Here is a 27,735-nt window from a genome sequence, read left to right as displayed (position 1 = left end):
TCACCATCGCCTGGAGTTTGCCCAAGTTCATGTCCAAAGTATGTTAGGTTAGATTGAAGACTGAGAATTAGCAATTGGATTTAGGTCATTGTCCAGATCACTGATGACTTGAAGGGAAGTTTTAATGCAGTCGTTGGGGTAGGGGTGGGGGGAACAAGCCTGATTAGGGTGGGTTTAAGAGAAACCATGAGAGTTAACATACTAATAGTTTTTTGGGCTCTGCATTTGTTTATCCCCCCACCTACATCACATTGTCTTCATTATTAAAGCCTCCTAATTTTGTTCTTCTTCAGGAAGGCCTGTCCTTGGCACCTTGCTCTTCTGTATAAATTTTAACATCCATGAGTTGAGTTCCATACAAGATTCTTGAATTTCTCTTGTCATTGCATGGAAATTATAGCACATACAACAAGCTGGGGAAGCATCCTCTCGTTTTTGTATTCTGGAAGAAATCAAGTAGAATGGGAAAAAAAAATTATAAACGAGAGGTTGCCCAGCCATCAATGATTTGAGCTGACCTTGTTCTTGCTGTCTCCCTCACTGTCCTTGCGGTAAGAGGCCACTTTCAAAACACAAAGAGAACGTGGCCGCTTATCCATCGAGTCTCTAACCTGCAGCCAGAATGAGCATCCTATAACCCAAACAGCGCCTGCTGCGCACATTTCAGTTTCATCCCAGCTTTCTTATGATCAACCCCAAACTCTTTTCGTCACTGTGGTCACTGTAATACTAGTCAGGCCTGCTCAGCAAAACTCGCCCAAGAGATTTTCTCCGGAAGCTCCCGTTAGGGGTTCTGATACGTTACCAAACCGCCCTCTCGCAACCCTGGCTCCCCTCCCCCACAAGCACGACCGCAGAGCCGGCGTCGAGATGCGCGGCCAGGCAGTCCGGATGCGAACAGGTGCGGGGGCAACGACTGCCCCACCTCTTGTCTCCCTGGAGGCTCCTGGCCACTTTTTGAAGGTAGAAGATGCAATGATTTTTTTAGCGGCGGGGGGGGGGGGGGTGCGGGGGGCGGGGGGGGGGGCGAGGGGGGGAAGTGGAGACAATGCTTTCCAAATCCGCAGAAGCGCAGCTCTCCACGGAAAAGGAGCTACGTTGAGAGGCGGCCATGACCGTTTGGACCCCTGTCCTCTTGGCCCCGGCGCCGGCCATTGACAGCAGCGCAGGCCTCCTGCTCAGTTCGCACTGACCGCCCTTTGCTTCCAGCACCTGGCTGAAGCCCTGCACCTTCTCGCTGGGCTCCATGAAGTTCACGGTCTTCAAGCGTCGTGAGCACGACCTGGCCTTCTCACGGTTTTTCTTTCTCACTGCCTGTGCTCCCACTCCATGAGGGGGAAGTGTCTCCCACCCGCCTCATACTGTCAAGATTTCTTTTGATAAAGCCAAAACACAGAAATTTCAGTATGAACTTGAACTTGAACCTGGTGAAGAAGCCCTTGCTGGTCCTTCGGAAGGAAGGCTGGGGTGGCTTATCCTTCAGAGGTTGCCCCGATGGATGGAGCTTCTTTTGGACACACCCTGGAGGCCGCTGGTTCCTTCTGTGGCTCTGCCACTACTTCTAATGTGTGGTTGGAAGACAAGGACACCCTTGGGAGTCTGGGCTGGGGACACATCCCAGCTTCCCTATGGGGCATGGCCCCGAGGCCCTAGGGAACCGTAATGCGTGGATCTCTATGGAGGCATGGCTTTGTCAAGGAAACTGGGGTGTTGGAAGGGTGCAGACACCTTAGAGCCCTTGACCTTGGCAGGGTTAGGCTGTCTTTGCCCTTTTGCATGGAGGCCTGGCCTGGGCTTGCTCACTCCCAAAGCAGACAATTCCTGCATTGATTTGTGCTGGAGGCTAGGTGGTCTCTTCCCCTCTTTGGCTTTGCCGCTACCCTTCTGCCCTACACTTGGTCCTCTTCAGGTGGCTTATGTTCTGTGTTGCCCCTCTGAGTATTCTTAAAATAGGAATTAGTGGAAGGGGCTGCCAGCTCGCTAACACCTCACTGTTGTGCGTTAGCAGAAACTTCAGGTGGATCCTTGGTGGGCTGCTGTTGATTAGATTCACCAAAGTCTGGGGTTTCGGGGCAATGACATGGCCCTCCTGCTCGGCTCTCTTGTACCTCAGAAGCAGATAAATGGCCATCACTTGGTTGTGCTTCCAGCCATCAGTGAGCCTTGGACTTCTTCCCTTTTGTCACACTGGACACCACCGTCAGGGTTCCTGGTAGTCAAGAGAGTGGCTCCACATAAGGTTTGGTTCATCTTCACGACCTGTGTTTATTCATGGATCTTTCCTGATGAGCTCTAAAGTACCTTTTTTGCTGGGATTGAGAATGAGAAATTTCTTGAGCAGTTTTTCACATTTCCTGGACATGTGAAAGGGCATATGGTCTATTTCATTAAGTACTGACTCCTGCAGCTCCTTGAAGGCAGGGGCCCATCAAAAGGTAAGGGGTTTGCAGACCAGTGTATATAGGATGATCCTCAGATTCCACACGTCTACTGTGGGTCTCTCTTATTTGGACTTGGAAGACTTCCAGGGCAGCCTAAAGGGGGATGGCCAATGAAGATATCTAGCTTGTTGCCAAAGGTGAATGTAACGCCAAAGCTATAGTCTTCAAAGTTTTTTTTCATATCAGCATCCAAAAGCAGGTGCTCTGCCTTTAACTCTATGAGCAATGCACTTCTGGTGACAGTGTGTCACTGATGGAATTTGCCAGAACCTCTTTTTCTTACGGATATCCATGAGCCACCAGGTCCTCAAATATGTCTCTTCCATTGAGTAATTCCTCAAGGAAGGCAGAATGGATCACAACAAATACTGTTTGGGGAGGACTCAAGTCTTTCATGGTTCTTACTCAAGGGACCATCTCTGCAGTCCGGAGGAGTTTGGCTAAGTCTTGTTAGTAATCTACATGACTGCCTCTTTCCTAAGTCAGGATGTACTGAGCCAGCTTTAGCTTGGTCATGTTGCCCGTGGCGATGGTCTTGACTGTCGGTGATTGTCAATATGGCGGTCATCCTCAACAGAAATGTCTGAGAGGCCAGGCGTGTGTTGGACTTACTGCTGACCTGGGAGTCAAGGTGTCTCAAGGTCAACTTAAAATTGAGGAAAGCTGGTCAGAAACTTGACCCAAATCACCTCAAAAGAAAATCATTTCCCAATGCCCTCTGATGAACTGATCTTTATAATGGAACCAAAACATAATGCCAGACATGCCAATAAACAAAACCAAATACTGACGAATCTAAATAAGAGAAAACAAAGTTTGAAAAAGGAAAAAAGTGAGAGAAAAAAAGTAAAGATGAAAATGAAGAAAAGAGTTTTTAAAAAATGAAGGAAAAAAGAACCAAGAAAAAATGGGGAAGTAAAAGTAAAAATTAGTAACAGCCAAAAACCCTGTGTCTACAAGAAACATTGGTCAGAGTTCTGGTCACTGAAAACCAGTTTCTTGAGCTAGAAGAACTGAAAAGCAGCCCAGCCCGGGAGTTAGAGGATTGAAATTTTATGATGATGGTCTCTTGTGAGACTGTACCAAGAAATGGGCCCATTTTCTCATTTTGGGGACTCTAGATCACTTTACTCTTTTAAATAAATTATTGCAGGTCCCCTGAGAGTTTTTTGATTAATGGGTTATAGTTATAAACATTTACCTTATTAGAAACTAAATCCTGTAGGCTTTTCATTTTCAGTGGCTTTTTTATCTCTAGCTTAAAAAGTTGTAATAATGTTTGGCTTAGAAGAGCTCATATTGGCTACACACACACAAAAAGTTATATATGAAGCAAACTGCATTTTTCAAAGATTTTCTTTTACACATAGGTTAAAATTTTCTACCCATTTTATTTTTTTCCTACTTTGTTACATTTTCTATGATGAGATTCACCTTATTATTTTACTAGTCACTAATCAGAAATATTAGCTTTTCCCATAAATCTAAGTGGTTTTAAATGTTACATTAACAATTACGATATGGTTCTCCATTTCTGATATCTGGTTTTGTGTGACTGGCTGAATTTGCTCAAGGTCTGATTGGCCTAAACAGCTGTTGATTATGAATATTCACAAGGAAGGAAGTGAAAAGACTCATACTTGTGTTATTTATTTGAAATAAGTCTGTTAGTGCTACCAAATTCACTATAAACAGGTACATGGGAAGAAAATCAAAACAGGATTCTTAGTACCTTCTGACTAAGCAATGAGGCCAAGTTACTTCTAAACTAGTAAAGTTATAAAGTCAGGATGTCCTAACACTGAATTGGTGATTACGTCAGGTGACTATGTCACAGGTTAGGTACAGGTGACTATGTCACAACTACAGATAAATAATTTTCTACAACAAACATCTTAATATAACTTCCTTGAAACCACAGACAACTAATACCATTTCCCAAAGCAAACAACTAAGTAGGCATAGCCAGGAAGATCACATTTCACATTATTTTAAAAATAATATGTTTGAAAACTCCTTGCAAAAAACTAACCAGGATGATTTCACTGTAACTAGCTTCAGAAAAAGCCTGTGTCCGACAGGAGGCACTTTTACTTTGGTTTAATATTTATTATTATTTTGGGCTTCCCTGGTGGCTCAGATGGTAAAGAATCTGCCTGCAATGCAGGAGACATGGGTTTGATCCCTGGGTTGGGAAGATCTCCTGGAGAAGGGAATGGCTACCCACTTCAGTATTCTTGCCTGGAAAAATTCCGTGGACAGAAGAGCCTGGCAGGCTATACAGTCCATGGGGTCCCAAAGAGTTGGACATGACTGTTATTTTAAAAGAGTGTTCAAAGTAAAGGTTCATGAATACCTTCCAGCTTTTACCCAGTTTAACAAGATGTAATGGCTAGCTCAGGGCTTTATCTTCTCAAGGTACCACTGCCAACAACCTCTCATGAGTTTAATATTCCTCTTTAAACTTGTGTCATTTTTAGGCTTGGTTTCAATGGTAATACATAGACAGGGCTGAATTAAATTATAGCGGCTCATCATTTTGTTTCCACCCTGATCATTTGGTTGTTATATTGCATGTGTTTTATGTATTAGTGTCCAATTAACATATTTTACAACTGAACTCCACTAAACAAAATGTCTCCCTACTGGAGATATTAATGTACGGGTTCCCCACCTAGCAGCCATTTCCCCCTTCATTTTTGTCAATGATCCTACTTTCATTTAATTATGGAGCCATATTATGCTCCATCTCCAAGAGAAGGCTCATAACTGGTCTCAGCGAGTCTCATCTGACTCACTCACCCCCACCAGGGACTGGTTTCGGTGTGGCATACTGTCCAGTGAGCCACAGAAGGAAGTCTGTCAGGGCTTCTTAAGAAGATTTTTCTTTCTGATAGAATGAAAGGCACGAAGGAAACTTCTGCTTCCTGCCACGTGTTTGTGAGGATTGTGATGATCAGAGCTGTGACCACTAAACTGTGAGCTTGCGAGGACAATGCCAAGAGTCAGAGGATGGCAAAGGGGAAGGACAGAAAGTCCTTGGGGTTTTGAGGAGATGTTGTGTAAGCCAATGAGCCAGTCTTGGAAAAGATCCAGACTTTGAAGACAGATAATAACCACTGACTAACCACTTTCAGTAGGAGGCTTTGTTAACTGCATACTGAAAAGGTCATTGATTTTGTAGCTCATCACGAAAGTTATTCTAGTCACTGATTTTAAAATAACATTATTGTTTATATAACAATTATTATGTATGATACAGTAACCATCACACTGTGATGGTTAATTTTATGTGTCAACTTGACTGGCCTGATTAAACATTATTTCATTATTTCTGGGTGTATCTGTGGGGGTTCTTTTAATCAGGTAGCCAAAGTATTAAAGTTGACTCATTGGAAAAGATCCTGATGCTGGGAAACATTGAAGGCAAAAGGAGAAGAGGGGGGCATAGGACGAGGTGGTTAGATAGCATCACTGACTTAATGGACATGAATTTGAGCAAACTCCAGGAGATAGTGAAGGACAGGGAAACCTGCAGTCCATAGAGTCACAAAGAGCTGGATACAATTTAGCAACTGAACAAGAACTGTGCTTCTGGAAAAGATTAGCAGTTGAATCAGTGGACTCAGTAAAATATTGGGTTGGCCAAAAAGTTTTTTTGGGTTTTTCCATAACAACTTATGGGGAAAAACTTGAATGAAGTTTTTGGCCAACCCAATAGATCCCCTCTCCCCAGTGGAGGTGAGTACCATCCAATCCACCAACTGCGTTTGCATGCTCAGTCGTGTCCGGCTCTTTTGTGACCCCATGGACTGCAGCCTGCCAAGCTTCTCTGTTCAGGAAGGGCCTGAATAAAACAAAAGTCAGAGGAAGGAGGAATTGCCCCCTTGTTTCTTGCTTCCCTGATTGAGCTGGGACATCCCATCTCACCTTCTCCTGTCCTTGGAATGAGATTTTTAAACTGTCAGCTCCCATGATTATCAGGCCATTGGGTTTAGACTGAAATGACATCACTAGCTTTCCGGGTTTCCAGCTTGCAGACAGCAGACTGTGGAACTTCTCAGGCTCCGTAACTCACATCTGTATCTCCACTGGTTCTACTTCTCTGGAGAACTCTAATGCACACACACACACAGAGCAAAGATGAGGATGCCACAGAGGGAAAGAAGAGTCTGCTGCTCAATTCCCCTACATTCTTCTGTTGACAAACTTTCCAGCTGGTAACTTTCTTTCAACTTTTGTTAATGACAAAACTTATTGCCAGATCTCTTAAATGACTCTTACATCATGGCAAGCATATAAACCTAACTGTAGTCCAATTCTAGAATGAATATAAAAAGAACACTTTGTTATTCAAAGACAAAATTGAGAGTTCACAGGGTAAAATAACAGTAACAGCTATTATTAAAAAGTAAACTGATTAGTATAAGATACTAAATATATGTTAAAGTGATAACTTGAAAACTATGTTTGGGAAATATAGGGGAAAATGTTATATGAAAAGAAAATCAGAACACGAAATTTATATTATTTTAACAATGTAAGTGCACACTTAAATGTGAAATTAGAAGGAAACACTGAAAGGAAATGAGTTTTGAGGTAACTGGGTCATGGGAAAATTGTTTTAAAAACTTTTTTGTTGCAGTGTTTGTATGATACAAATGGGAGAGAAATTACCTTAGAAATGCGGTCATTCATTTTAGCAACATTCTTGTGGAAATTTTATTGCTTAGTCTTCAAGCAGAACAAGGCACTAAAATCATAGAGGCTTAATTTTTAGTAACCTATTATCTCTGAATTCAGGTTGCTACTGGATGCGTCAGTTCCATTTATGAAGCACTCTGTATGTATTAGGCTGTGCTAAGCATTTTAAGTAGATTATTTCTTCTCATCCTCAAAACAGGTACTATTTTTATCACTTCATAGACAGGGTTAATTAGTTTGCTTTAGAGTCATGTGATGATGAGATTAAGATCTTGACCTTAGCTGGTCTTGATCCAGAGTCATGGATATAGTGGCTGCAAATCTTCATAGAGTAAATATAAACTGAAATGATACTCAAGCTATAAATCTGAAACCTTAGGGGGACAAAAACTTACACATATTTCCTTCCCATTACTTTAGCATTTCAATCTGACGTGTTTCTGTCATACAGCTTAAAAGCTAGATCTGAGACTTTATTATTTTTTTTAATTTAAAACTATTCATTGGAATACTTTTTTAAAAAGACTCATAATACTTGATTCTTTTAAAATTATAATTACCTTCCACTTTGATTGAATAATTTCTCATCTTTTTATCCAAAAATTTCTACTGAGAGTTTTAAAACTTTTATTTGGTGGCACTACTTAACATGTGATTTACCCTCATCATTATTTAATCTTTGAGATGATACTTTATAATTTTTAAATCAGTGTGAGTTCATTGAAGGTTTGAGAGCCACTCTGTAGCACTAAGTCATTAACCTGCAATTTTACAGTAGATAAAGTACTGTTTTCATTACTTTGAAAAAAAAAAATAATAACGTTGTGATTGGCTCTTACATTTAACATTTTAATATCAGCTTGTCACCATTAAATATAACTGATTACACTGACCACATAAGAAGCCAGAAAAAAAAATCACTGCATCACAAGTTAAGCTAATTCAATTTAAATTTAACAAAGATAGCCATAATCAGCAATTTACCAAATCAAAAGCCAGGGTTAAGTTACATTCAAAACCAGCAAGTTGGGGGACTTCTCTGGTGGTCCAGTGGTTAAGACTCCAGCTTCTAATGCAGGGGATGCAGGTTCAGTCCCTGGCAAGGGAACCAAGATCTCTCATGCTGTGTGGCTCAGCCAAAGAAGAAGAAGAAAAAAAAAGGTTTATTAATGTTTTTCAAGGGTTGAATGATTTATGAAGGTTATAACCTAACACAGTACTGAGTCTACAAACAGGTCCTGTTTCACGTGGCCTGCCTTAGGGTCTAGTGTCACAGCTTTTACCAAGGGTAGTAGAAAGTCTAGCTGCCACCGAAGATTTTAAGTATTATATTAAAAAACCATGAGACATGAACTTCTTGCCTTCCAGTGCCCAAAACGCCCATCTTGTTTCTAGTGAATAAGGCGACAGACATGATAGAAACAGGTTAGACCTGAATGAGGACATTCAGTGACATTTCAAGAATAGAGGGATTCTGTTGGGCAATGAGAGGTTGCTGCTCAAAATTGTGATCTGAGATTGCTTTACAACTGCATGTTTACAGTTCATCGTGATGATCTGTTACTATTCATTTTACGAAACAAAAGCCTGTTACACTCAAACTCCTAACTTTGATTTTTCTTTATTTTTTTAATTGATTAAAAAAAAGTCACCCTGTACTTTACCCCGCGTAACCTGCAATACTCTGACCACACGCACAGCTCCTTGTTTCGTTTACCTTACGGCCAGTCGGGTACTATGTAGGTGATGAAAATTGAAGTTATACAGACCAAAGATGCGAAACAAAACGAGCGGTGAAGCGATTGAGAAAAAGAGGAAAATATTTAGAAGAGGAATAAAAGTGCTAAGTTAGAATGGAAAGGGAAAAGAAAGGGTGTGAGGAGGGAGGAGGCTTATTAGGTTAGAAGCAAACTATGGTCTCGGTCTTGACAAGAGTAAATCAACAGATTCAGATCCCTGATCTTGAAAATGTTCTTCAGCTGTCTTACATTGTCTGACTTCCCAGAGACTCCATTCCTAACCATCCAAGCCTCCTACTATGGCTGGGGTAGTCATAGTATTTGGAATTCTCTGAACTGCTCTCACAGAATTCAAGATAGCCTTTATTCTTTCCGGAGGCTCCTCTTTCCGGAGGCTCAAGATCGTCTACATCGTTGCCTAGAAGTGCATAGTTTCGTCACCACCTTCCCGTTTCCCATTTATCTTTATTTTTTTATTTCCACATTGCCGGGGATTCGGCAGAGAGTCGGTGAAGGGGGCACTGGTTTAGCGTCTCTTTGGCAAGCCGAAAACAGAAAAGCGAGAGAGGTTCAGAACCAGGCGCTGAAGGGCAGAAATTGGGTTAGAAAGGAGCGGCGACTGGAGAGAGAACTAGCCTTTGGAGTCTAACCGGTACACTAGTCCTCAGGACAGACTGCAGACAGCGCGCTGCACGTTACCAGGCAACTGGAGATCTCGCGAGACACACCTTGCGCCTGCGCACTGCCACTGGAGGTCCTTTACAAATCCTCCGCCCAGCTCCTAAAGTCCTGAACTCTGTCGCTACGGCCTGGGCCGACTTTCCGGTTTGGGAGTGGTCGGATGCAGAAAAATGAAAACTGTTCTCTGAGTGGTTCTATCCCCCACCCCACCGCATTGGAAGGCAGAGGCCGGGCAAGGAGCGGGTTCTGCGCACGCGCAGCGCGGCCACGTGGAGCCGGCGCGGAGGTAAGAGCGGAGGGCTCTGCGCTGGGATCTGAGAGCCGGAGGGGTCGCTCTGGTTGGGATCGAACCGGCGACTCGGCCAGGCGCGCGCAAAGTTTTCTGGGCTCCGCATCTCTAGGGCTTCCCCTTACCGGCGTGTTTTCCTGCGTCCCGGCCCGGGATCAGGCTCTGCTCTATTTGGAGTTGAGCGTCTTTTGGATACGAGAAGCAATCAGACAAAGCCCCACCCGGCCCTTCTGTTCTCCGCAGCCTAGAAGTGGAGGCCGACAAGAAAATAACTCCAGTCGTGTGTGCTGAATAGTAGGTCGGCACTACATAGACGGCAGACGAGAGAGAGATGACCTCGGGGATCGGTTACCAGATCCGGAAACCGAGAGTCCTCCCTGAGTCGTCTCTCTGCTTCACTCCCAGTTGGTCACTAAGTCGGGCGGATTGTACCTCCTGTTTCAACTAGCATGTGTTTCCGTCCATCGGCAACTCTAGTGAAGGTCACTGTCATGTCTTCCCAGGACTCTTCTGAGTCCTCTTTGCTGCTTCCAGTCTTGGTAAAGATTCCTCCTGGCTCGAGTCCACCAAGATCTTTGTATGACGTCTTTCTAGCTGTGCCATTTCTCTGCTTTGAACAGCCGCTCCCACTGTAAGGGTTGCAGCAGTCTTCACCATCTGGTCCAGTATTTCTCTACTCTCTCTAACATCCATGCCCCAGCAACACTGACATTATTTCCTTTATGCAGTTCCCTGGGGTGCCCTTCCCGAATAGGTACTCCTTTTGGTGGGGATTCTTTAGATGTGGGTTAAAAGGTGACTTCCAAGGTGGTTCAGTGGCTGACACTCCTGTTCTCCCAACGCATGAGACCCCTGTTGTAATGCTGCTCAGAGAACTAGATCCTATATGCTGCAACTAAGACCCAGTGCAGCCAAATAAATAAATATATGGTCACCTGCTCGAGGCCCTTCTTGACCCCAACTTTGTCAGGCCTCAGGGCCCTGACCTTGAAGTGCATCACATACTTTGCTGATGAGTCTCTCTCATAGACATTAAGCCCAGTGAGTTCAGTAGCTGTTTGTAATTCATAATCTTTCTGACTTGGTGCATTGCGTATAGTCCACAAATACTTGTTTAAGTAAGACAGGTGGTGGGGGTGCGGAGGGTGGGACTCATTTTCCAGGCAGAAGGAATGGGTATAAGGCCATGGAAGGCCGGACTGGTGGCCTTGGTAAATAGTAAGTGGTTCCGTGGTGGGGCATAAGGAGAAAGGCTGATGGGGAGATGGGGACCCTTGGATGTCACCTTAATAAGTTTCCACTTGATGTTTGGGGCAGAAGCCTCCAGAGACACCTCAGCAGGCCCTTCCTAATTTTCTCCTCCTCCAACGCTGTTACTTGTTCCCACTTTAGTTCTGGATTATATCCCATGAGATTCTACTTATCAGGCTCTGGTCTCCCCCTCTAGATTCTGAAGACAGGAGGAGCTAATGCCCAGAGCTTCTAACTGTAAGTACTAACTTCCTGTTGTTTGGGGGGATTTTGGTCATGCAGCTTGTGGGATCTTAGTTCCCCAGCCAGGTATCAAAGCTTTGCCCCTTGCAGTGAAAGCACAAAGTCTTAATCACTGGACCGCTGGGGATGTCCCTCCCTGTTGTTTGAATGTGGAGGCACCTGAACTGTAGCTTGTGTGCAGCAAAAGCTCTGTTAGGTCACCGTATTTGCTCCATGGTCACCTAATTCCCTCTTCCTGACCACCTTAACCTGGTGCCAGCCTCTGCCAGTCACGTCACTGGATTTGGATGAGCAATCTCCAGTTTGCAGAGCTGGAGGGGAGGAGCCGACTCCTATGACTGGCATGCGCAGGTCTGCTCGGGAAGGAAGTTTAGGAGGCAGACACCGAGTCTCCGGCAGTGGGCGCCACTGACAGGAACAGTTCAGTTCAGTTCAGTTCAGTCACTCAGTCATGTCCGACTCTTTTTGATCCCATGGACTGCATGTAGCTCGCCAGGCCTCCCTGTCCATCACCAACTCCCGGAGTTTACTCAAACTGGTGTCCATTGAGTCAGTGATGCCATCCAACCATTTCATCCTCTGTCGTCCCCCTCTCCTTTGGTCTTCAGTCTTTCCCCACATCAGGGTCTTTTCCAATGAGTCAGTTCTTCGCATCAGGTGGCCAAAGTATTGGAGTTTCAGCTTCAGCATCAGTCCTTCCAATGAATATTCAGGACTGATTTCCTTTAGGATTGACTGGTTGGATCTCCTTGCAGTTCAAGGGACTCTCACGTCTTCTGTAACACCACAGTTCAAAAACATCAATTCTTCAGTGCTCAGCTTTCTTTATAGTCCAGCTCTCACATCCATACGTGACTACTGGAAAAACCATAGCTTTGACTAGACCTTTGTTGGCAAAGTAATGTCTCTGCTTTTTAATATGCTGTCTAGGTTGGTCATAGCGTTTCTTCCAAGGAGCAAGCATCTTTTAATTTCATGGCTGCAGTAATTTTGGAGCCCCCAAAAATAAAGTCTGTCACTGTTTCCACTGTTTCCCCATCTATTTGCCATGAAGTGACGGGACTGGATGCCATGATCTTAGTTTTCTGAATGTTGAGTTTTAAGCCAACTTTTTCACTCTCCTCTTTCACTTTCATCAAGAGGCTCTTTAGTTCTTCGCTTTCTGCCATAAGGGTGGTGTCATCTGTATATCTGAGGTTATTGATATTTTTCCCAACAATCTTGATTCCAGCTTGGGCTTCATCCAGCCCAGCATTTCTCATGATGTACTCTGCATATAAGTTAAATAAGCAGGATGACAATATACAGCCTTGACGTACTCTTTTGCCTATTTGGAACCAATCTGTTATTCCATGTCCAGTTCTAACTGTTGCTTTCTTTTTTTTTTTTTTTTTTAAAGTCGTCTGCCAGGATGTACTTTAGATGCTCTTCAAATGTTCATTGATTGAATCTTCTCACAACCCTGGCAAAAGAGACTTCTCATTCTGTTTGAAAAAGCCTAACTGTTGCTTTCTGACCTGCATACAGATTTCTCAAGAGGCAGGTCAGGTTGTCTGGTATTCCCATCTCTTGAAGAATTTTCCAGAGTTTGTTGTGATCCACACAGTCAAAGGCTTTGGCATAGTCAATAAAGCAGTAGATATTTTTCTGGAACTCTCTTGCTTTTTTGATGATCCAGTGGATGTTGGCAATTTGATCTCTGGTTCCTCTGCCTTTTCTAAACCTAGCTTGAACATCTTGGAAGTTCACGGTTCATGTACTGACAGGAACAAGGTAGCTTTCACTCCAGGGAGCTGAATTTTGGTTTTCTGTGAGGTGACGTAGGAGGAACTTCAGAGGCCAGTAGACGTCAGGAGACCCTGTCTCAGGGATGGTTCCCAATCCCAGTTCTGTATCAGAGTCACCTGGGCAACCTTTTGACAAGTAAAGGAGCCCTGCCGTATTCTCAGGGATTTCGATTCAGTAGACCTAGGGTAAGGACCAACCATCTATATACTTTAAAAAGTCACAGCTTATTTTTGAGATGCAGCCAGGATTGAAAGAGCATAGAATTTGGATTTGGGAAACCAGCTGTGACTGGCAGGGTATTTAACCTGAGTCTGTTGCTTCCCCCACTAATGGACTTTTGTGAGAATCAAGTATTTCTTGGAGAAAGTGCCTTACTTGTTCTGACTTCCTCCTCAGCATTGGCAGCCAGGCTCTTAAGGTGTTTATTGGAGGGGAATTTATCCTTAATCTTGCCTGGGCCACTTGTGGGTGGGGGTCATCTGTGGGATGAATGACCTCACATGAGGAGAAATCTGGAATGAGAAAATCTGGTTACCTGAAAACAGGGACAGTCCCAAACTCCAGACTTCTCTAGCTCATTTACCTTCTTTCAGTTTTGCAACATGGGTCCCTATGGTTCCCAGGTGAGCCCAGGAAGTGAGGAAGAATACAGAAGAGAGGAACGTGCAGTTGCCTCCGGATGGGATTATCAGGAGATGCTCCTGAGAACAGTGATCTATAACATTTTGCTAGCAATCATCCCTCTGTTTTGCCTTAACAGATTAGTATCTTTAAATTGCATTACAAAATTCCCGTTGTTTTCATCACACTGTCAGCCAGAGGAACAGCCTGCTTGGACTTACCAGAGGAAGGGGGAATCTGTGTATCCGTGTTTTATGAAGGACAAAGAACTTAGGGTCCAGGGAGGGGAGGAGGACTCGCAAAAGGGCACAGAATGAATCATTCAGATTTTCAGTCATGTGCATAGATTATGGTCCCAGTTCTTTAAAAATCACACCTGGTTAATGGCAGAGGCTTCCAGGGCCCTCAGAGATTCTGTGCTGAGGGCAGAGGGATGTGGGGACTCACAGAGGTGGTCATGGGAACTTGTTTAAGGCTGAACCCCAGTGCCTATGACTCGGAGTAGAGGTGCTCAGTATTTGCTGAATGGATAAATAGAAGCCTAAGTGGAAAGCAATCTAGGAAATGGTCAGAAATCTATCAGACTAATAACAGAGGTCCTGAAGAAGATAAATAATTACGACAAGTAGTAAAATTGGAACATTTTCAATAAAGCAAACATAGAATTTCACTGGGATTGCAATAAGGCAAAACATTCATAAATTGCCTGTATATGAATGAAGACTAAGTCATAGGAAAAAATGGGGAAAATAAATGACTTAAAAGAGAGATTAGGTGTATGGTCACATATATACATATATATATATATAATTATTTACATATATACATATATATATGTAAGTATATACATGTCCTATGTAAGTAGGCTTGCTCTAGCCTTTCAAAAACCAGAAAGAGCACAACCAAGATATCCTTAAGACGCGCATGTCTAGTTAACACGAATTTTCCTTTGCCATTTTGCTCCCCTGTGAAGGATTTTTCAGTATGGCTGCAGCCCCACAGGCACCAGGGAGGGGCTCCGTGCGGAAGACGAGACCTCTACCTGTGAAGACGTCACTGAACAACCCGTACAGCATCTGCTGGGGCGTCCTGGATAGGGAGGACATGCACTTCATACTGCAGACCCTGGAGGACAGAATTCAGTCTCTCGGGCTTCAGAAGATTGAGGATAGGAAAAGAAAGAAAAAGCAGCCCCCTTTGAAAAAACAAAGTGGAGACATGAGCAGCATAGACGTGGACACTGGTGAGGATCTGAAGAAAGAAAAGCCCAAAGGTGATGCCCAGGCGTCAGGGTGGACCCCCGTTGACGTCAGGAAGCAGCTTGCTATCGGCATCAACGAGGTCACCAGAGCACTAGAGAGGAACGAGCTGCTCTTGGCCTTGGCGTGTAAGTCTGCCAAGCCAGCCATCGTGACCTCACACCTGGTGCAGCTGAGTGTCAGCAGAGGCGTCCCCGCCTGCCAGGTTCCCCGGCTCAGTGAGAGGCTCGCACCTGTCCTGGGCTTAAAATGCGTCCTGGCCTTGGGGTTCAAGAGGAACACTACTGCCTTTGGGGAGGAACTGAGGGCCATCCTCCCCAGAGTCCCCCGTCTGAATGTGGCATGGCTCCAGGATGCACTCGAAGACCCCAGGGAGAACCTGCAGGCAGAATCTTTGGAAAGCCAAGATGAAGAGATTCTGGACACTTCCTTTGAAGACCTCTCTAAACCCAAGAGAAAGCTTGCTGAGGGTCAGCAGCCTGTGGTGTTACAACCTCTGAAGATAAAAAAACTGATTCCAAACCCCAATAAGATAAGGAAACCACCCAAAAGTAAGAGAACGGCTTCAAAGTAATCTTGCATAAGCCTGTCACTTGATACAGTTGTAAAAAACACCTTGTTAAGAAGCCTAGAAATGAATAAAATGACTTTTACATATATTCTTGGGACTATTTAGTGTCATTCCTTTCACATGTGTAAGATTTTCTGTGACTGTAGAATACAGATATGCTGAAGCTTAGAAACACCAAGTGCAGAGACTGTTCAGAAGTGTGAATATCAAAATGAAGCTTTATTGAAATGAAGGTCCAGGCTGGCATAAATTCACTTTTTAAAAGGCTGGTATAGCGCTTGTGAACAAGAACATCTGTATCCTGCAACACTGAACATCTTTCCATCCAAACTTGGAAAACCTGCCACACAAACACGGTTCCAGTTGTGGGGTGGGGTGGTGGGGGAGATGAGGCTAGACTGCAGGTGCACCATCCGTGTAGGGGAGAGATACTAAATGCCAAGCAATACGCTGTTCTCAGAAGTAATACGTATTAATTTTTACTGTCAGTTTGCCTTTCTTTGTAGGTAGGTATGGGCTTGGGAGAAAGGCTAAACATAGAAAATGCCAGGTAAGCTATTTTGACTAGAATTCACCACTTTATTTGGTTAACTTACTTCCTTGGAATTTTATTATTATTTTCTCCCCTTGGAACTTTAACATGTATAAAAAGTATGATGGAAAAAGGTGAAACGAGTCAGGAAGAGAATAGAAAAGTAAACGGAGGAGGCTGTATGCTCCGATGTGGGTCTGTCGTGACAGGGTCATTTGTGTTAGTGTGTGGAGCATAATTGATGCTCTGAGTGAAAGCACCGCTATTTATAGTGTTGTTGTTTGGAAAAGGTATTTTCTGTAATTTACAGGGAAGGAATTGGGTTAAAGTTTATTTTTAGCCTAAATTCTGGTTGATCTGTGGATTATGCCACCTATTTCTTAAATCGACTGAATGTCATCTTGACTAAAAAGGTGGGGGGCAAGGATATGTCATGGACTAGAGCATTTCCATTGCTGACAAAGGACACGGGATAGTGTGGTTTCTTGAATCTATGACTCTATACATCGAAATTTGGTTCTATAATAACAGCTATTTTATAAATATGAGCTGTTTTACTGATTTTCTATTTTAAAATGCTCATTGGTAACATGTTTACATTATAAAGAGATGGATGTGCTAGTCATTTATTAAATACTGAATTTAAAATGAGTAAAAGAATATGAACCCTATAACAACAACTATGTAAGTGAAGAGAGTAACTGCCACAGTTCCATCATGAGGTGAGCCTGTGCAAAATTTATGAGTGGCAATCAAGCGATTTTTTGAAAACCTACTTCGTATGAGACTGCCATAAAAATGACTGGGACATGATTCTCAACTGGAACCTCTTCTGCAGATTAAGTTAAAAATCTCCTTTACTTAATTCTCGTATTTCAGTGAATTGGTTCACTTTTGCTTCTGAAGCCATCCTGCTCCTGTTAGGAAAAAAATGGTAGTGCAGTTGGCTTTGAGTCATCGTATATGAGAAATCTAACCTTGTGCCTTCTAGAAGGAAAACAGCACTTGTCCTCAATTAGGAAGGACTTAGGGGGCCCACGCGCACCCCCTAGTGGAGGTCCCAGGGCATCACAGCTGTGAGCTGGCCTTCCAGATGAGCAGAAGCTTGGGAAATTTGCTCTCAGCTCCTTAGGGGAAATCAGGGGCAACAGAATTTGTTTCTGTAAAGGGCCAGGCTGTAAATGTGTTAGGCCTTTGGGTTCATAGTCTCTGTCAGAACAGTTCTTAACTCTGTATTTTGTAGAGTAAGGCAGTCACACACAGGCAACACAAATGAATGACCATGGCCATGTTCCCACAACACTTTATTTATGGATGCTGACATCTGAATTTCCTGTAATTTTTGAGTCACAAAATGTTATTGTCTTTTTTTTTCTCCTCAACCATTCAAAAAAATATAAACACCACTCTTAGCTCCTGGGCTGTACAGAAGAAGGCGATGGGCTGAGTTTAGTTCATGGGCCACAGGTTGCCAGCTCCTGCCTGGTATAAGGTATGATTGTTTCCTTTGACCACGTATAACATGAAGGAAGGCCATCCTGTTGTCTAAGGGAACTGGATGTTTATGGACCGAACGGCCGAGGCACTGGTACGTAAAGGCAGGAAGTATCTACTTTGTGGAATTTGACTCAAGGCCAGTTGAGGTGGCCTCATCCACCATCTTTTCCCCTTGGACTGTTGGCAATATATATACGTATTTATGCACACTGAGAAGTTTTTCAAATCCTAGATAAAAACACCATCAGTAACAAAACTATGAGACTTATTTACAAATAAGACATCTTCCTAGGGCGGGCCAGCTTTCACGGTAAGTTAGAGTCAGCATAGAGGAATATGTGCAATTCTGCGTAAGTAATAAAAAACATTCAAACTCTCAGTGTCCTGATGGCACTGATGAACTCCTCTGGGCATGTCTTCTGACTTTCGGGCTTTGATGTCCTTTTCCTCACATATCCTGGCTGTTGCCGAGAAGAATGAGAATCTGTGGGGGAGCAGAAGTCTACTTTGGCAGGGGTGTACACTCTTCAGAGAGCACACTTAATGTCTGCCCCAAACCTTGCTTTGGAACCGATCCATCGTCCTGCTGGAGATCAAAGTACAATTTGTGTGTTTACTGATTTGGCAACTTCGCTTCTTGAGAAATAAGAGCCCAGGACATTTTTATGTTGCTCTTCACTTTCACACCCACGGCGTGTCACCGAGTTACACAAGTGCTGGTTCCGATGAGATCGCGTATGGTGATGGAAGTAAACACCTTCTGAGTGGCTCCCTCATCTGCCACGTGGATCTGCAGACCATCACTTCATAGACAGAAATGCAGCAGTTTATCTCCACACAGTGGCCAAGATTTTCTTACACAATTCTGTGACTTCTGTTCAGTTCATAGAAAAGCAGTCCCTTTTCTAGAGAGAGGAAGAAACCCCTTCCTCTTCATCAGGAGACAGCCAGAAGGTTGAGAACCAGAGGAATGTGCTCTGTACCCTCTGCATCCCTCCTATAAACGGGTCAACAGTGGAAAAAAAGGATGGATGTTAATGTCAGCTAGAAATGTGTTCTACAGGTGTGGTCACAAATGGATGCTTTTCCATCTCTTCTGTTACTGACACTTCGATGTCACTTAAGTTGTGCTTTTACTCTTCTTTGGAATGGCAGTTCCAGGAATCTTTAGGGTATTAACGAATGATGATGTCAGAGTTCTAGAAATATCAATAGAAATATCCATCTACTGTAATACGAGTCCAACCTAAAGGGAGGGAAGAGATGGAACAATAAACACAAGTGAGAAAGAAAAATTAAATCAGTGTAGTACAACATATGTATATTTTTATTTTATTCTTTTATTTTTTATTATTTAATTTTTTTTTTTGCCATGTGGCATGTGGGATCTTAGTTCCCTGACCAAGGATTGAACCTCTGCCTTTTGGTGTGGAAGTGCAGAGCCTTAACCACTGGACTGCCAGGGAAGTCCCACAGATATATATTTTTAAAAAGCTACTAAAAAGAAAAAAACTAAAAACCTCTCAACACTCTGACAAGAAGCAAGTATGGGGTTTTGTAGGTTCAGTTTATCAAGTCTACAAAGACTCATCAACTTCACTCACCTTTTCAGACTCTGTCCCCGGACACCTCCAGTTGTACAAGTAATACTGTAAATTGCCATCACCTATGCCAAACTTGAGTTTTTCCAAGAATGTCTTATTTTCCATCAAATCTAGTGCATTGAATACATCAAATCCTTTCTGTCAATGTGAAATTTTTAAAAAAATGTTAAAGTATTAAAGGTTTGAAGTATTCTGTATATGATGTATTTCAGTACAACATTTCATTCTCCTACTAGTAGCCTGAATTGAATATGCATTTATAACGAGGTTTAATGTCTGCAGTATATGCTATGCATTAATAAATCAGTTCACAACTATCCTATTAAACTAGCAAGTAGTGAATATGATGCAATCAACAAGATTATCTAGAAATGCTGAATCAAAAAATACAGTCTGATGGCTAACAGTGACAAAAAATATTAAGGTTTCAAGAAATATTTTGCCCCAGTTTTTGAAGGCAACAGTTGTCTAGATGGCCCCAACACCAGAACTGTGAGTAACCGGCCTTCCTAAGTTCTGACTTACCTAAACCTACAGCCAAGAAACCAAACCTGGAAAGACTTGAAATTGTGTATTTGTCTTGGGCTAATACTGGGAAATAAATTTAGTCACATTTTTATAGTAAAAACAGAATTAAAAAATACTAGTTAATACTATGCAAAATGTGACACAGATGAAGTACCTGCATTTCTGTTTCTCAGGGGTTTTACTTTAAATAATTTATTACTGGCCTTTTGTGGGGAGGTAGTTGAAAATGAGCTACAAGATCAAAGAAAGGCAAATGCTGATTTTGGGGTCTGCTTCTAATAGATTAAAAAAAAATGTTTCCAATGATCAAATACTAGAAGGATACAAGGAAAACACTTTTGATGTGTAGCTCCCGATTTCTCATAGGCAATATTATCTCATTCAGTACTTGTATCAAAACACTTACATCAGCTGATTTCTGTTCTTTTAAAAGAAAATGTTTTATTTGTAGCATGAATTTAACAATCATCCTAACTACTATACTGAGGAAGTAAAAAATAATGCAAATCCATTAAGGCACATTTTGAATTTAATTCTTTTCGTTTTAAATTCTCTTAATAATTTTATTAATTAAACTTAATTTCAAAGTTCACAGACTAAATAAAAAAATTTGCTGTTGCCAGTTATTCACTGTAAAACAACATTCACATTTTCCCCATACAGGCAGGTCTCATTTTATTGCATGTCACAGATTCTGTGTTCTTTACGAATTGATGGTCTGTGGCCACCCCACATTGAGCAAGTCTGTCAGGGTCATTTTTCCAACTGCATCTGCTCACTTCATGTCTCTGTCCCGTTCTGGTAATTCTTGTAATACTTCAAACTCTTTCATTATTATTATAGTTGTTACAGTGATCTGTGGTCTCTGATGTTAAGAATATCACTGACTGCAGGCTCAGATGATGGATAGCATGTTTTTTTCAGGAATAAAATATTTAAAATTAAGATCTCTAAGTTATTTAGTTACTACCACACACTTAACAGACCACACTATCGCGTGAAGATAACTTTTGAATTTTTTTTTTATATGCACTAGGACACCAAAAATTCATGTGGCTCACTTTATCACAATACTTGCTTTATTGCAGTGATCTGGAACCATCTGGAACTGAACCCACAGTATCTCCAAGGTATATACCTGTATAACATGATCATGTCATTTTCTTATATTCCTTATATTATGAATTTTATGTTTTTTATTTTTTTTAAAGATTTATATGGACCACCTTTTAAAAGTCTTTATTGAATTTGTTAAAATATTGCTTCTGTTTTATGTTTTGGGTTTTTGGCCGCAAGACATGGGGGATTTTAGCTCCCCGACCAGGGATCAAACTTCCATCCTCTGCTCTAGAAGGCTAAGTCTTAACCACTAGACCACCAGGGAAGTCCCATGTACTTTCATATAAGGGTTAAAAGTTTCTGATTTGTACAAAATGTCTTTTTGGTTAAGTTACAACAGAGCTGATAATGAAAACAGTCACTAAAGTTTTTTTTAAAAAACCTCTTATCAAAATTCTTCTTTTGACTGATGGTCAACAGTAAAATATCTCAAATGAATTCTCCTGTGTGGAAGAAAATACAAGACACTTATATAATTTGACATACGTATCTGGAGACGCACACACAGCACAGCCAGGAGTGAGTCACCTACCAGCTTGGCGATGACGAGCGCGTCGCTCATGAGGTCCAGCAGGGGCGTCTCCGTGTGGATGTTGTAGAAGGAGTAGGCGGCTTTGAGGCTCTTGTGAGCCGGGTGGTGCATGACTGTGGAGGGGAGTGTGTAGAAGCTCAGGAAGTCAGTTAGTTTACCACTGGAGTTCTAAAGAACAAAGGTAACGTCAGATAAACATCTCCTCGAACAAGTGTCATCCAGGCACTTCAGCTCACTTTGTAATCTCTGACTTGCACCATGGCTTTCCATCAGAATGGAGAGCAACTGCTCCTGCTCCATCCTCCAGGTCTGATGTGGAGCCCCACCGTGTGCTGGGCAGTGGCCAGGGAAGAGCGTGGAGCTGTGCCTCAGCCTAAGTGCTCACTGGTGCCTGGCAGTAAGTTCTTAAGAAGGAATGCTTCTCTCTGGTTGACTAGTGACTACAGACTTATAGGGACAGTGATAAAAGTCAATTCACTGTTTTTGCAAGAATAAGATCATTAAGGACCAGGATACTACCTTTTCCAACTAAAGGATACTGTGTAATACCTAACATCTTCTTGGCACAAGGCAGGAATTTTATCAACTTGAAGTGAAGTGGGATAGAGTTTGGGAGTTGTTTTTTTTCGAAGCTTGTAAAAGGCATTGGTTCTGCACCAAAGTATACGTATGTAAATGACTGAGAAAATCTGAAGCTATCAAATATCAAAAGGGATGCAAAAAAGATGGTGTTTGTTTCACCATCACTGGTACAAGAAATACAAGAAATTAGTCAATATTGTTTGGGTTGTTTCAGTTAGCTGTGGTAACTAGGTATATATGTGGTTACTATGCCAGTCTGCAAAGAATTCAAGCTATATTTGAATTATACAGGTGCAGAGGCTAGACCACATATGTCATTGCTAGTATTTGTTTTAGCAGAAATTTCCAGAGGGATGGATTTATTCACTTTTTGAGTGCTTCTGATTCAATAATCCTTTTTTTCAGACATTAAGAATTAAAGATGTTAAGCTAAACTGATGTGCTGTATTAGCAGCTCAAATATTAGAGATGACTTAAAGGCCTAGATTTTCTATTTTGTTAAGGATTTTAAAATACCATAGCAGAAATTAAGAGAGAAAAAAAATCACTGAATGGGCTCAGTAGCAGAGTGGAGATGACGTGATAGAATCACTGAACTTGAAGAATCCAGTAGAATTTACCCAACCTGAAATAAGAGAGAGAAAACAGACTGGAAAAAAAAAAACTAAGCCTCAGGGATCTGTGAAGCAGCAATAAAAGATTCACCATTCATATCACTGGAGACTCAGAGGGAAAGAAGAAAATGGGCTGAAAGAGACAATGACTGGAAGCTTCCCAGAGGTGGCAGAGATTTAAGAAGAGATTCAAGAAGCCAAGTGAACTCTAAGAGGGTAACAAAAAGAAATGCACATCATAATAAAGTTTCCCAAAGTTAAAGACAGAGATCTTAAAAGTAGCCACAGAAAAACAACTCATTACCTACAAGGAAATACTAATTCAAATGAAAATGGTCTGCTCACCTGAAACCACAGAGGCCAGAAGCAAGTGGCTCAAGAGCTGAATGAAAAGAACCATCAATTGTGAATTCTGTATCTGGTAAAGCTTCTTTCAGGAAAGAAGGGCAAATAAGACATTCTCAGACAAATGAAAACTAGAAGAATTCGTTGCCAGCAGACATACCTTTAACACTGGCCAAATAACATCCTTCAAATAGAAAGGAAATCTCAAGATACTCAAGATGGTGATATTTAAACTTTGAGACAGTAAAGAGACCTAAATGGAAGTAAAATCACTTGAAGTGGTGCAATGTGGATACCAGAGAACTGATAATTTATATCCATATACTATAATACTCAAATCTTGCTTTCTTGTGTTCAAGCACAAGCACTCTTTGTGACCCCATGGATGTAGCCCACCAGGCTCCTCTGTGGAATTTTCCAGGCAGGAATACTAGAGTGAAGTCACTCAGTTGTGTCCAACTCTTTGGAACCCCATGGACCATAGCCTACCAGGCTCCTCCGTCCATGGAATTTTCCAGGCAAGAGTACTAGAGTGGGTTGCCATTTCCTGCCCCAATACAGGGACCTAACCCGCATCTCTTGTGTCTCCTGCATCAGCAGGTGGATTTTTTACCACTGCGCCACCTGGGAAGCCCCATACTCAGATAAGACCTATACAAATATACTCAAATGCACTATAAATAAATAAAGACAGATCAAAAAATGGTCAAGGATAGGAAGGCAAGGAAAAAGAGAGGGGCAAGAGCCAGAAGAAACAAACAGAAAATATAATATGGAAGACTTAAGTTCTAATATATCAATTATCATCAGGTATAAATAGTCAAAATATACCAATCAGGAGAAATTCTGCAGAATACATAAGGAAACATGGCCCAAACATCACTTCAAAATCAATGACATAGATGGCTTAGAAGTAAAAGGACTGAAACAGATATATCATGTAAACATGATATACAGGCATACCCTGGGAATATTGCGTGTTTGGTTCCAGACACCCTTGATAAAGCAAATATTGCAATAAAGTGAGTCACATGAGTTTTTTTGTTTTCCCAGTTTATATGCAAGTTTGTTTGCACTATACTATAGTCTATTAGTGTGCTACAGCATTAAGTCTAGAAAAGAATATACATAATTTTAAAATACCTTATCACTATAAAATGCTAATCATCATTTAGAACTTTGAAGCAGTAACATCAAAAATCACCATAACACATATGATCATAATGAAAAAGTTTGAAATATTCAAAGAATTACCAAAATGTGACACGGAGAGACAAAGTGAGCAAATGCTGTTGGAAAAAAATGGCACCAACAGGGTTACCATAAACTGTTAATTTGTTAGAAATGCACTATCTGACTAGTATAATAAAACAAAGAGTGATAAGATGAGGTCTGCCTGTACTAAGACAATGAGAAGGAATTTTCTAAGGTTAGATGGGTTCAACTGGAGAATTCTAGCAAACATTTAAGGAACTAACACGAATTCTATACAATTTCTTCTAGAAAATAGAACAGGAGGTCACACTTCCCAACTACTCTTATGAGTCAGTGGTTTCCTAATACAGAAACCAGAGACAGTAAAAAAAAAAAAAGAAACTGCATATCAGTATCTCTCATGAACTCAGGAAATACTCAATGAAATATTAGCACTCCAAATCCAATAATGTACAAAAAGAATTATACACCATAACCAAGAGAATAATTTTCCTAGGTATGTGAGGTGGTCAAATATTTGAAAATAAGCAAATAAATATACCATATCAACAGACTAAAGAAGAAAAACCATATGATTATATCAACTGAAGCAGAAAAAGCACTGGACAAAATCCAACATCCGTTTATGATGAGAACTCTCAGCAAGTTGGAAATTTTCTCAAATTGATAAGGAGCATCCATGAAAAACTGACCGCTAACATATGGTGTAAGTCATGGGGTTAGACCAAATGCTCTTCCCCTAATATCAGGAACAAGGCAAGGATGTCAGCCTTCACCACTCTTATGCAATGAAGTACCAGAAGATCTAGCCCCTGCAATAAGGCAAGAGAAAGAAAGAAAAAGCATACAGATGGGAAGGGAAGAAGCAAAACTGACTCTATTTGCAGATGACAAAATTATCCATGTAAAAATCCCAAGAAATTTCCAAATAAACTCCTGGAACTAATATGTGATTTCAGCAAGGTTGCAGGATACAGGAGCATCACAGAAAAACCAATCACATTTCTACATACTAACAAGGAATATGTGGAAAACGAAACTTTAAAAAATGTATAGGATCTAGATGCTGAAAATTAAAGACCGCTGACAAAATAAAATTTAAAAGACCTAAATAAATGGAGACATACCATGTTCATGGATTGGAAGACATGTTAATTCTCCCTAAATTAATGCAATCCTGCTGAATATCATGCAATTATTATCACAATCCCAGCAAGGTCTTTTGTAAATTAAGACAAGCTTATTCTAAAATTTATATGCAAAGGCAAAGGAACTACATTAGCTAAAACAATCTTGACAAAGAAAAATGAAATGGGAGGAATCACTCTACCTGATATCAAGCCTTACTACAGAGCTACAGATTAATTAAGACAGCGTGATATCGGTAGGGGAATAGACACAGAGATCAATGGAACAGAATGGAGAACGCAGAAATGGACCACAGTACAAAGTATTCGTATTCAGCCTATAGAAAACCTTTTACAAATCAAGACAAGGTTGAATGAAGTGATTGAATTATGCCATCTTGAACAAAGGCAGTTCAATTCCAACCAGTTTTGCAAAAGCAAAATAGTATTAAACTTTGAGACACCATTCATCTCTGATGAGGTCATCCAAACTGTCCTTTTCAAAACTGAGGGAAGCAATTAATCACACAGGCAACATCAGAGCGGTATCCTGATTTCCCATTATTAAGTAGTAAAAGTGTGCTCTTGTGCCAGGAATGAAAACTGTAAGCACAGCTTGTTCTAACAGAGTGAGCAGAAGCTTGGTATAGAAGCAGTGAGTCATGGACACAGAGGAAGGAGATAGGCACTCCAGGGTCTTTCTGGGAAATGGACTCAGTCGCATAGTATTTTCATACTTTTCTGTACTATCTTATCACCTTATCTTTACCTCCACTACAAAAGTGTCAATGATGTGCTCCTGAGGGAGGAACCAGTGGGCTACTTCCTCTTCATCCATCACCGGGGCTAGATGAAACTGCTTCAGGTATGTGTTGGTGAGTTCTTGAACAGCTTTGATATCTCTTGGTTCCATTGGCCTCAAGCCTGAAGTTTTTGTAGCCTGTTGGAGTGAACACAAAACCAATGGGGAGGTTTAAATAAGAGGACTAAACAAACTTGGAGCCAGTGTGGTCCCCAGACCAACATTACCATCATCTCATGGGAGCTTGTTAGAAATGCAGATTCTTGGGCCTGCCCCAGATGTACCAAGTCAGAATGAGCAATTTCACAAAATCCCCTGGTGATTTGTATACACAGAAAGCTTGAGATGTACTGCTGCTGCTGCTGCTGCTGCTAAGTCACCACAGTCGTGTCCGACTCTGTGTGACCCCATAGATGGCAGCCCACCAGGCTGCCCCGTCCCTGAGATTCTCCAGGCAAGAACACTGGAGTGGGTTGCCATTTCCTTCTCCAGTGCATGAAAGTGAAAAGTGAAAGTGAAGTCGCTCAGTCGTGTCCGACTCTTAGTGGCCCCATGGACTGCAGCCTACCAGGCTCCTCCGTCCATGGGACTTTCCAGGCAAGAGTACTGGAGTGGGGTGCCATTGCCTTCTCTGTGAGATGTACTAGTTAAGCACATAAGCTACACAATGTGTTCTATCCTATCTTTGTGTACCAGGTCTTCGGTTAGTATTCCCTATGACCCAAACGAAACCAATGGGAACACTATAAATTCACCTATATACCCATGCCAAGAAATTTAACAGCCTACACCAGGGATTCCCAACCTCTGAGATCTAATGCCTGATGATCTGAGGTACAGCTGATGTAATAATAATAGAAATAAACTGCACAATAAATATAATGTACTCGAATCATCCTGAAACCACCTGCCCCCTACCCCTGTCTGTGGAAAAATTATCTTCCATGAGACTAGTCCCTAGGAACAAAAGGTTGGGGACTGCTGGCCTACATAACAGGGCAAAACAATCCCAGCATGTGTTCTGGAATATCATGCCGTAAGACTGCCATGTTTGACATTTTGAAAACACAGTTGAGAATGGCTGAGAAACTCATTTTGTCCAATAGCCCATGAATAAGATGTAGCTATTTTGTTCTCATGAGCAACAAAAATGAAAGAAAAGTCAATCGTAACAGTCACCATGGGAAGGCAGGCATTTTAGTTACCAAGAACGAATGGCTAGTTGCCAAGTACTGGCCTTGGTCTTGCTCGTCATTAATTGACCAATGCTGGTCAATTAAAAGGTGATCATAATAGGCATCTGAATCCTTCATCTCATAAGTCACAGTTTTTACATAAGGCCATAGGGTTGGATGGCATCATCGACTCAATGGACATGAGTTTGAACAAACTCCAGGAGACTGTGAAGGACAGGGGAGCCTGGCGATGTCCTGCAGTCCATGGGGTTGCAAAGAGTCAGACACAACTGAGTGACTGAACAAAAACAACAAATAGGAATGACAGACTCTCAAAGGTCGGGACAAGGCCCCATCTGGATTTATTTGTTCAAGTGCTTATCCTTAAAAGAGCTTAAGGCATCAAGTATAAGAAGTGTCCAGATACCAGGACACTTGACACTGGAAGTGAGAAAGCTCACTACATTCCTTGTCTG

At 41.8% G+C, this 27,735-nt stretch overlaps 2 protein-coding genes and 1 long non-coding RNA gene across 19 annotated transcripts in view; 1 reads left to right on the top strand and 2 right to left on the bottom strand.

The window, feature by feature from the left end:
* Nucleotides 1-104: 104 nt before the first annotated feature.
* LOC147361007 (uncharacterized) lies at nucleotides 105-9,394 on the bottom strand. The gene is made up of 3 exons (XR_015139613.1): nucleotides 8,130-9,394; nucleotides 6,372-6,556; nucleotides 105-442 (listed from the first exon to the last, which is right to left on the bottom strand). It is a non-coding gene; the product is annotated as an uncharacterized LOC147361007 (long non-coding RNA).
* RPP38 (ribonuclease P/MRP subunit p38) lies at nucleotides 9,137-15,675 on the top strand. 4 transcript variants are annotated; one of them, XM_086334235.1, is made up of 3 exons: nucleotides 9,137-9,851; nucleotides 11,302-11,342; nucleotides 14,731-15,675. In XM_086334235.1, exon 3 carries the CDS (start codon nucleotides 14,742-14,744, stop codon nucleotides 15,588-15,590), a length of 849 nt encoding a protein of 282 aa, XP_086190361.1. In that variant the 5' UTR covers nucleotides 9,137-9,851; nucleotides 11,302-11,342; nucleotides 14,731-14,741; the 3' UTR covers nucleotides 15,591-15,675. The 4 variants fall into 4 exon arrangements, with proteins under 4 accessions (XP_086190361.1, XP_086190362.1, XP_086190363.1 ...); XM_086334236.1 differs by having other exon boundaries at nucleotides 9,231-10,393; XM_086334237.1 differs by having other exon boundaries at nucleotides 9,297-10,485.
* Nucleotides 15,676-17,406: 1,731 nt separating this feature from the next.
* Nucleotides 17,407-27,735, bottom strand: part of NMT2 (N-myristoyltransferase 2) — a 60,359-nt gene continuing 50,030 nt past the window's right edge. For 4 of the 14 annotated variants that reach the window (XR_015139607.1, XR_015139610.1, XR_015139612.1 and 1 more), the window contains 4 exons: nucleotides 26,052-26,222; nucleotides 21,400-21,512; nucleotides 19,221-19,358; nucleotides 17,407-18,862 (listed from right to left, as the gene is read on the bottom strand). Coding sequence is in view for 8 of the 14 variants with exons in the window: in XM_086334226.1 (XP_086190352.1) it covers nucleotides 18,842-18,862; nucleotides 19,221-19,358; nucleotides 21,400-21,567; nucleotides 26,052-26,222 (498 nt within the window). In the remaining 6 variants the exon portion in view is untranslated. Of the gene's footprint in view, nucleotides 18,863-19,220; nucleotides 19,359-21,191; nucleotides 21,311-21,399; nucleotides 21,568-26,051; nucleotides 26,223-27,735 lie in introns of those variants that run through there. The other 10 variants (XR_015139609.1, XM_086334226.1, XM_086334232.1 and 7 more) reach the window with 4 other exon arrangements.

The sequence above is a fragment of the Bos grunniens genome, chromosome 13 (genome assembly GCF_055505025.1).
Source record: "Bos grunniens cultivar Pamir isolate PY7600 chromosome 13, Bosgru_T2T1.0, whole genome shotgun sequence".
NCBI lineage: Eukaryota > Metazoa > Chordata > Mammalia > Artiodactyla > Bovidae > Bos > Bos grunniens.
The sequence above is the reverse complement of the archived record's forward strand: the minus strand, read 5'-3'. Positions and strand labels throughout refer to the sequence as shown.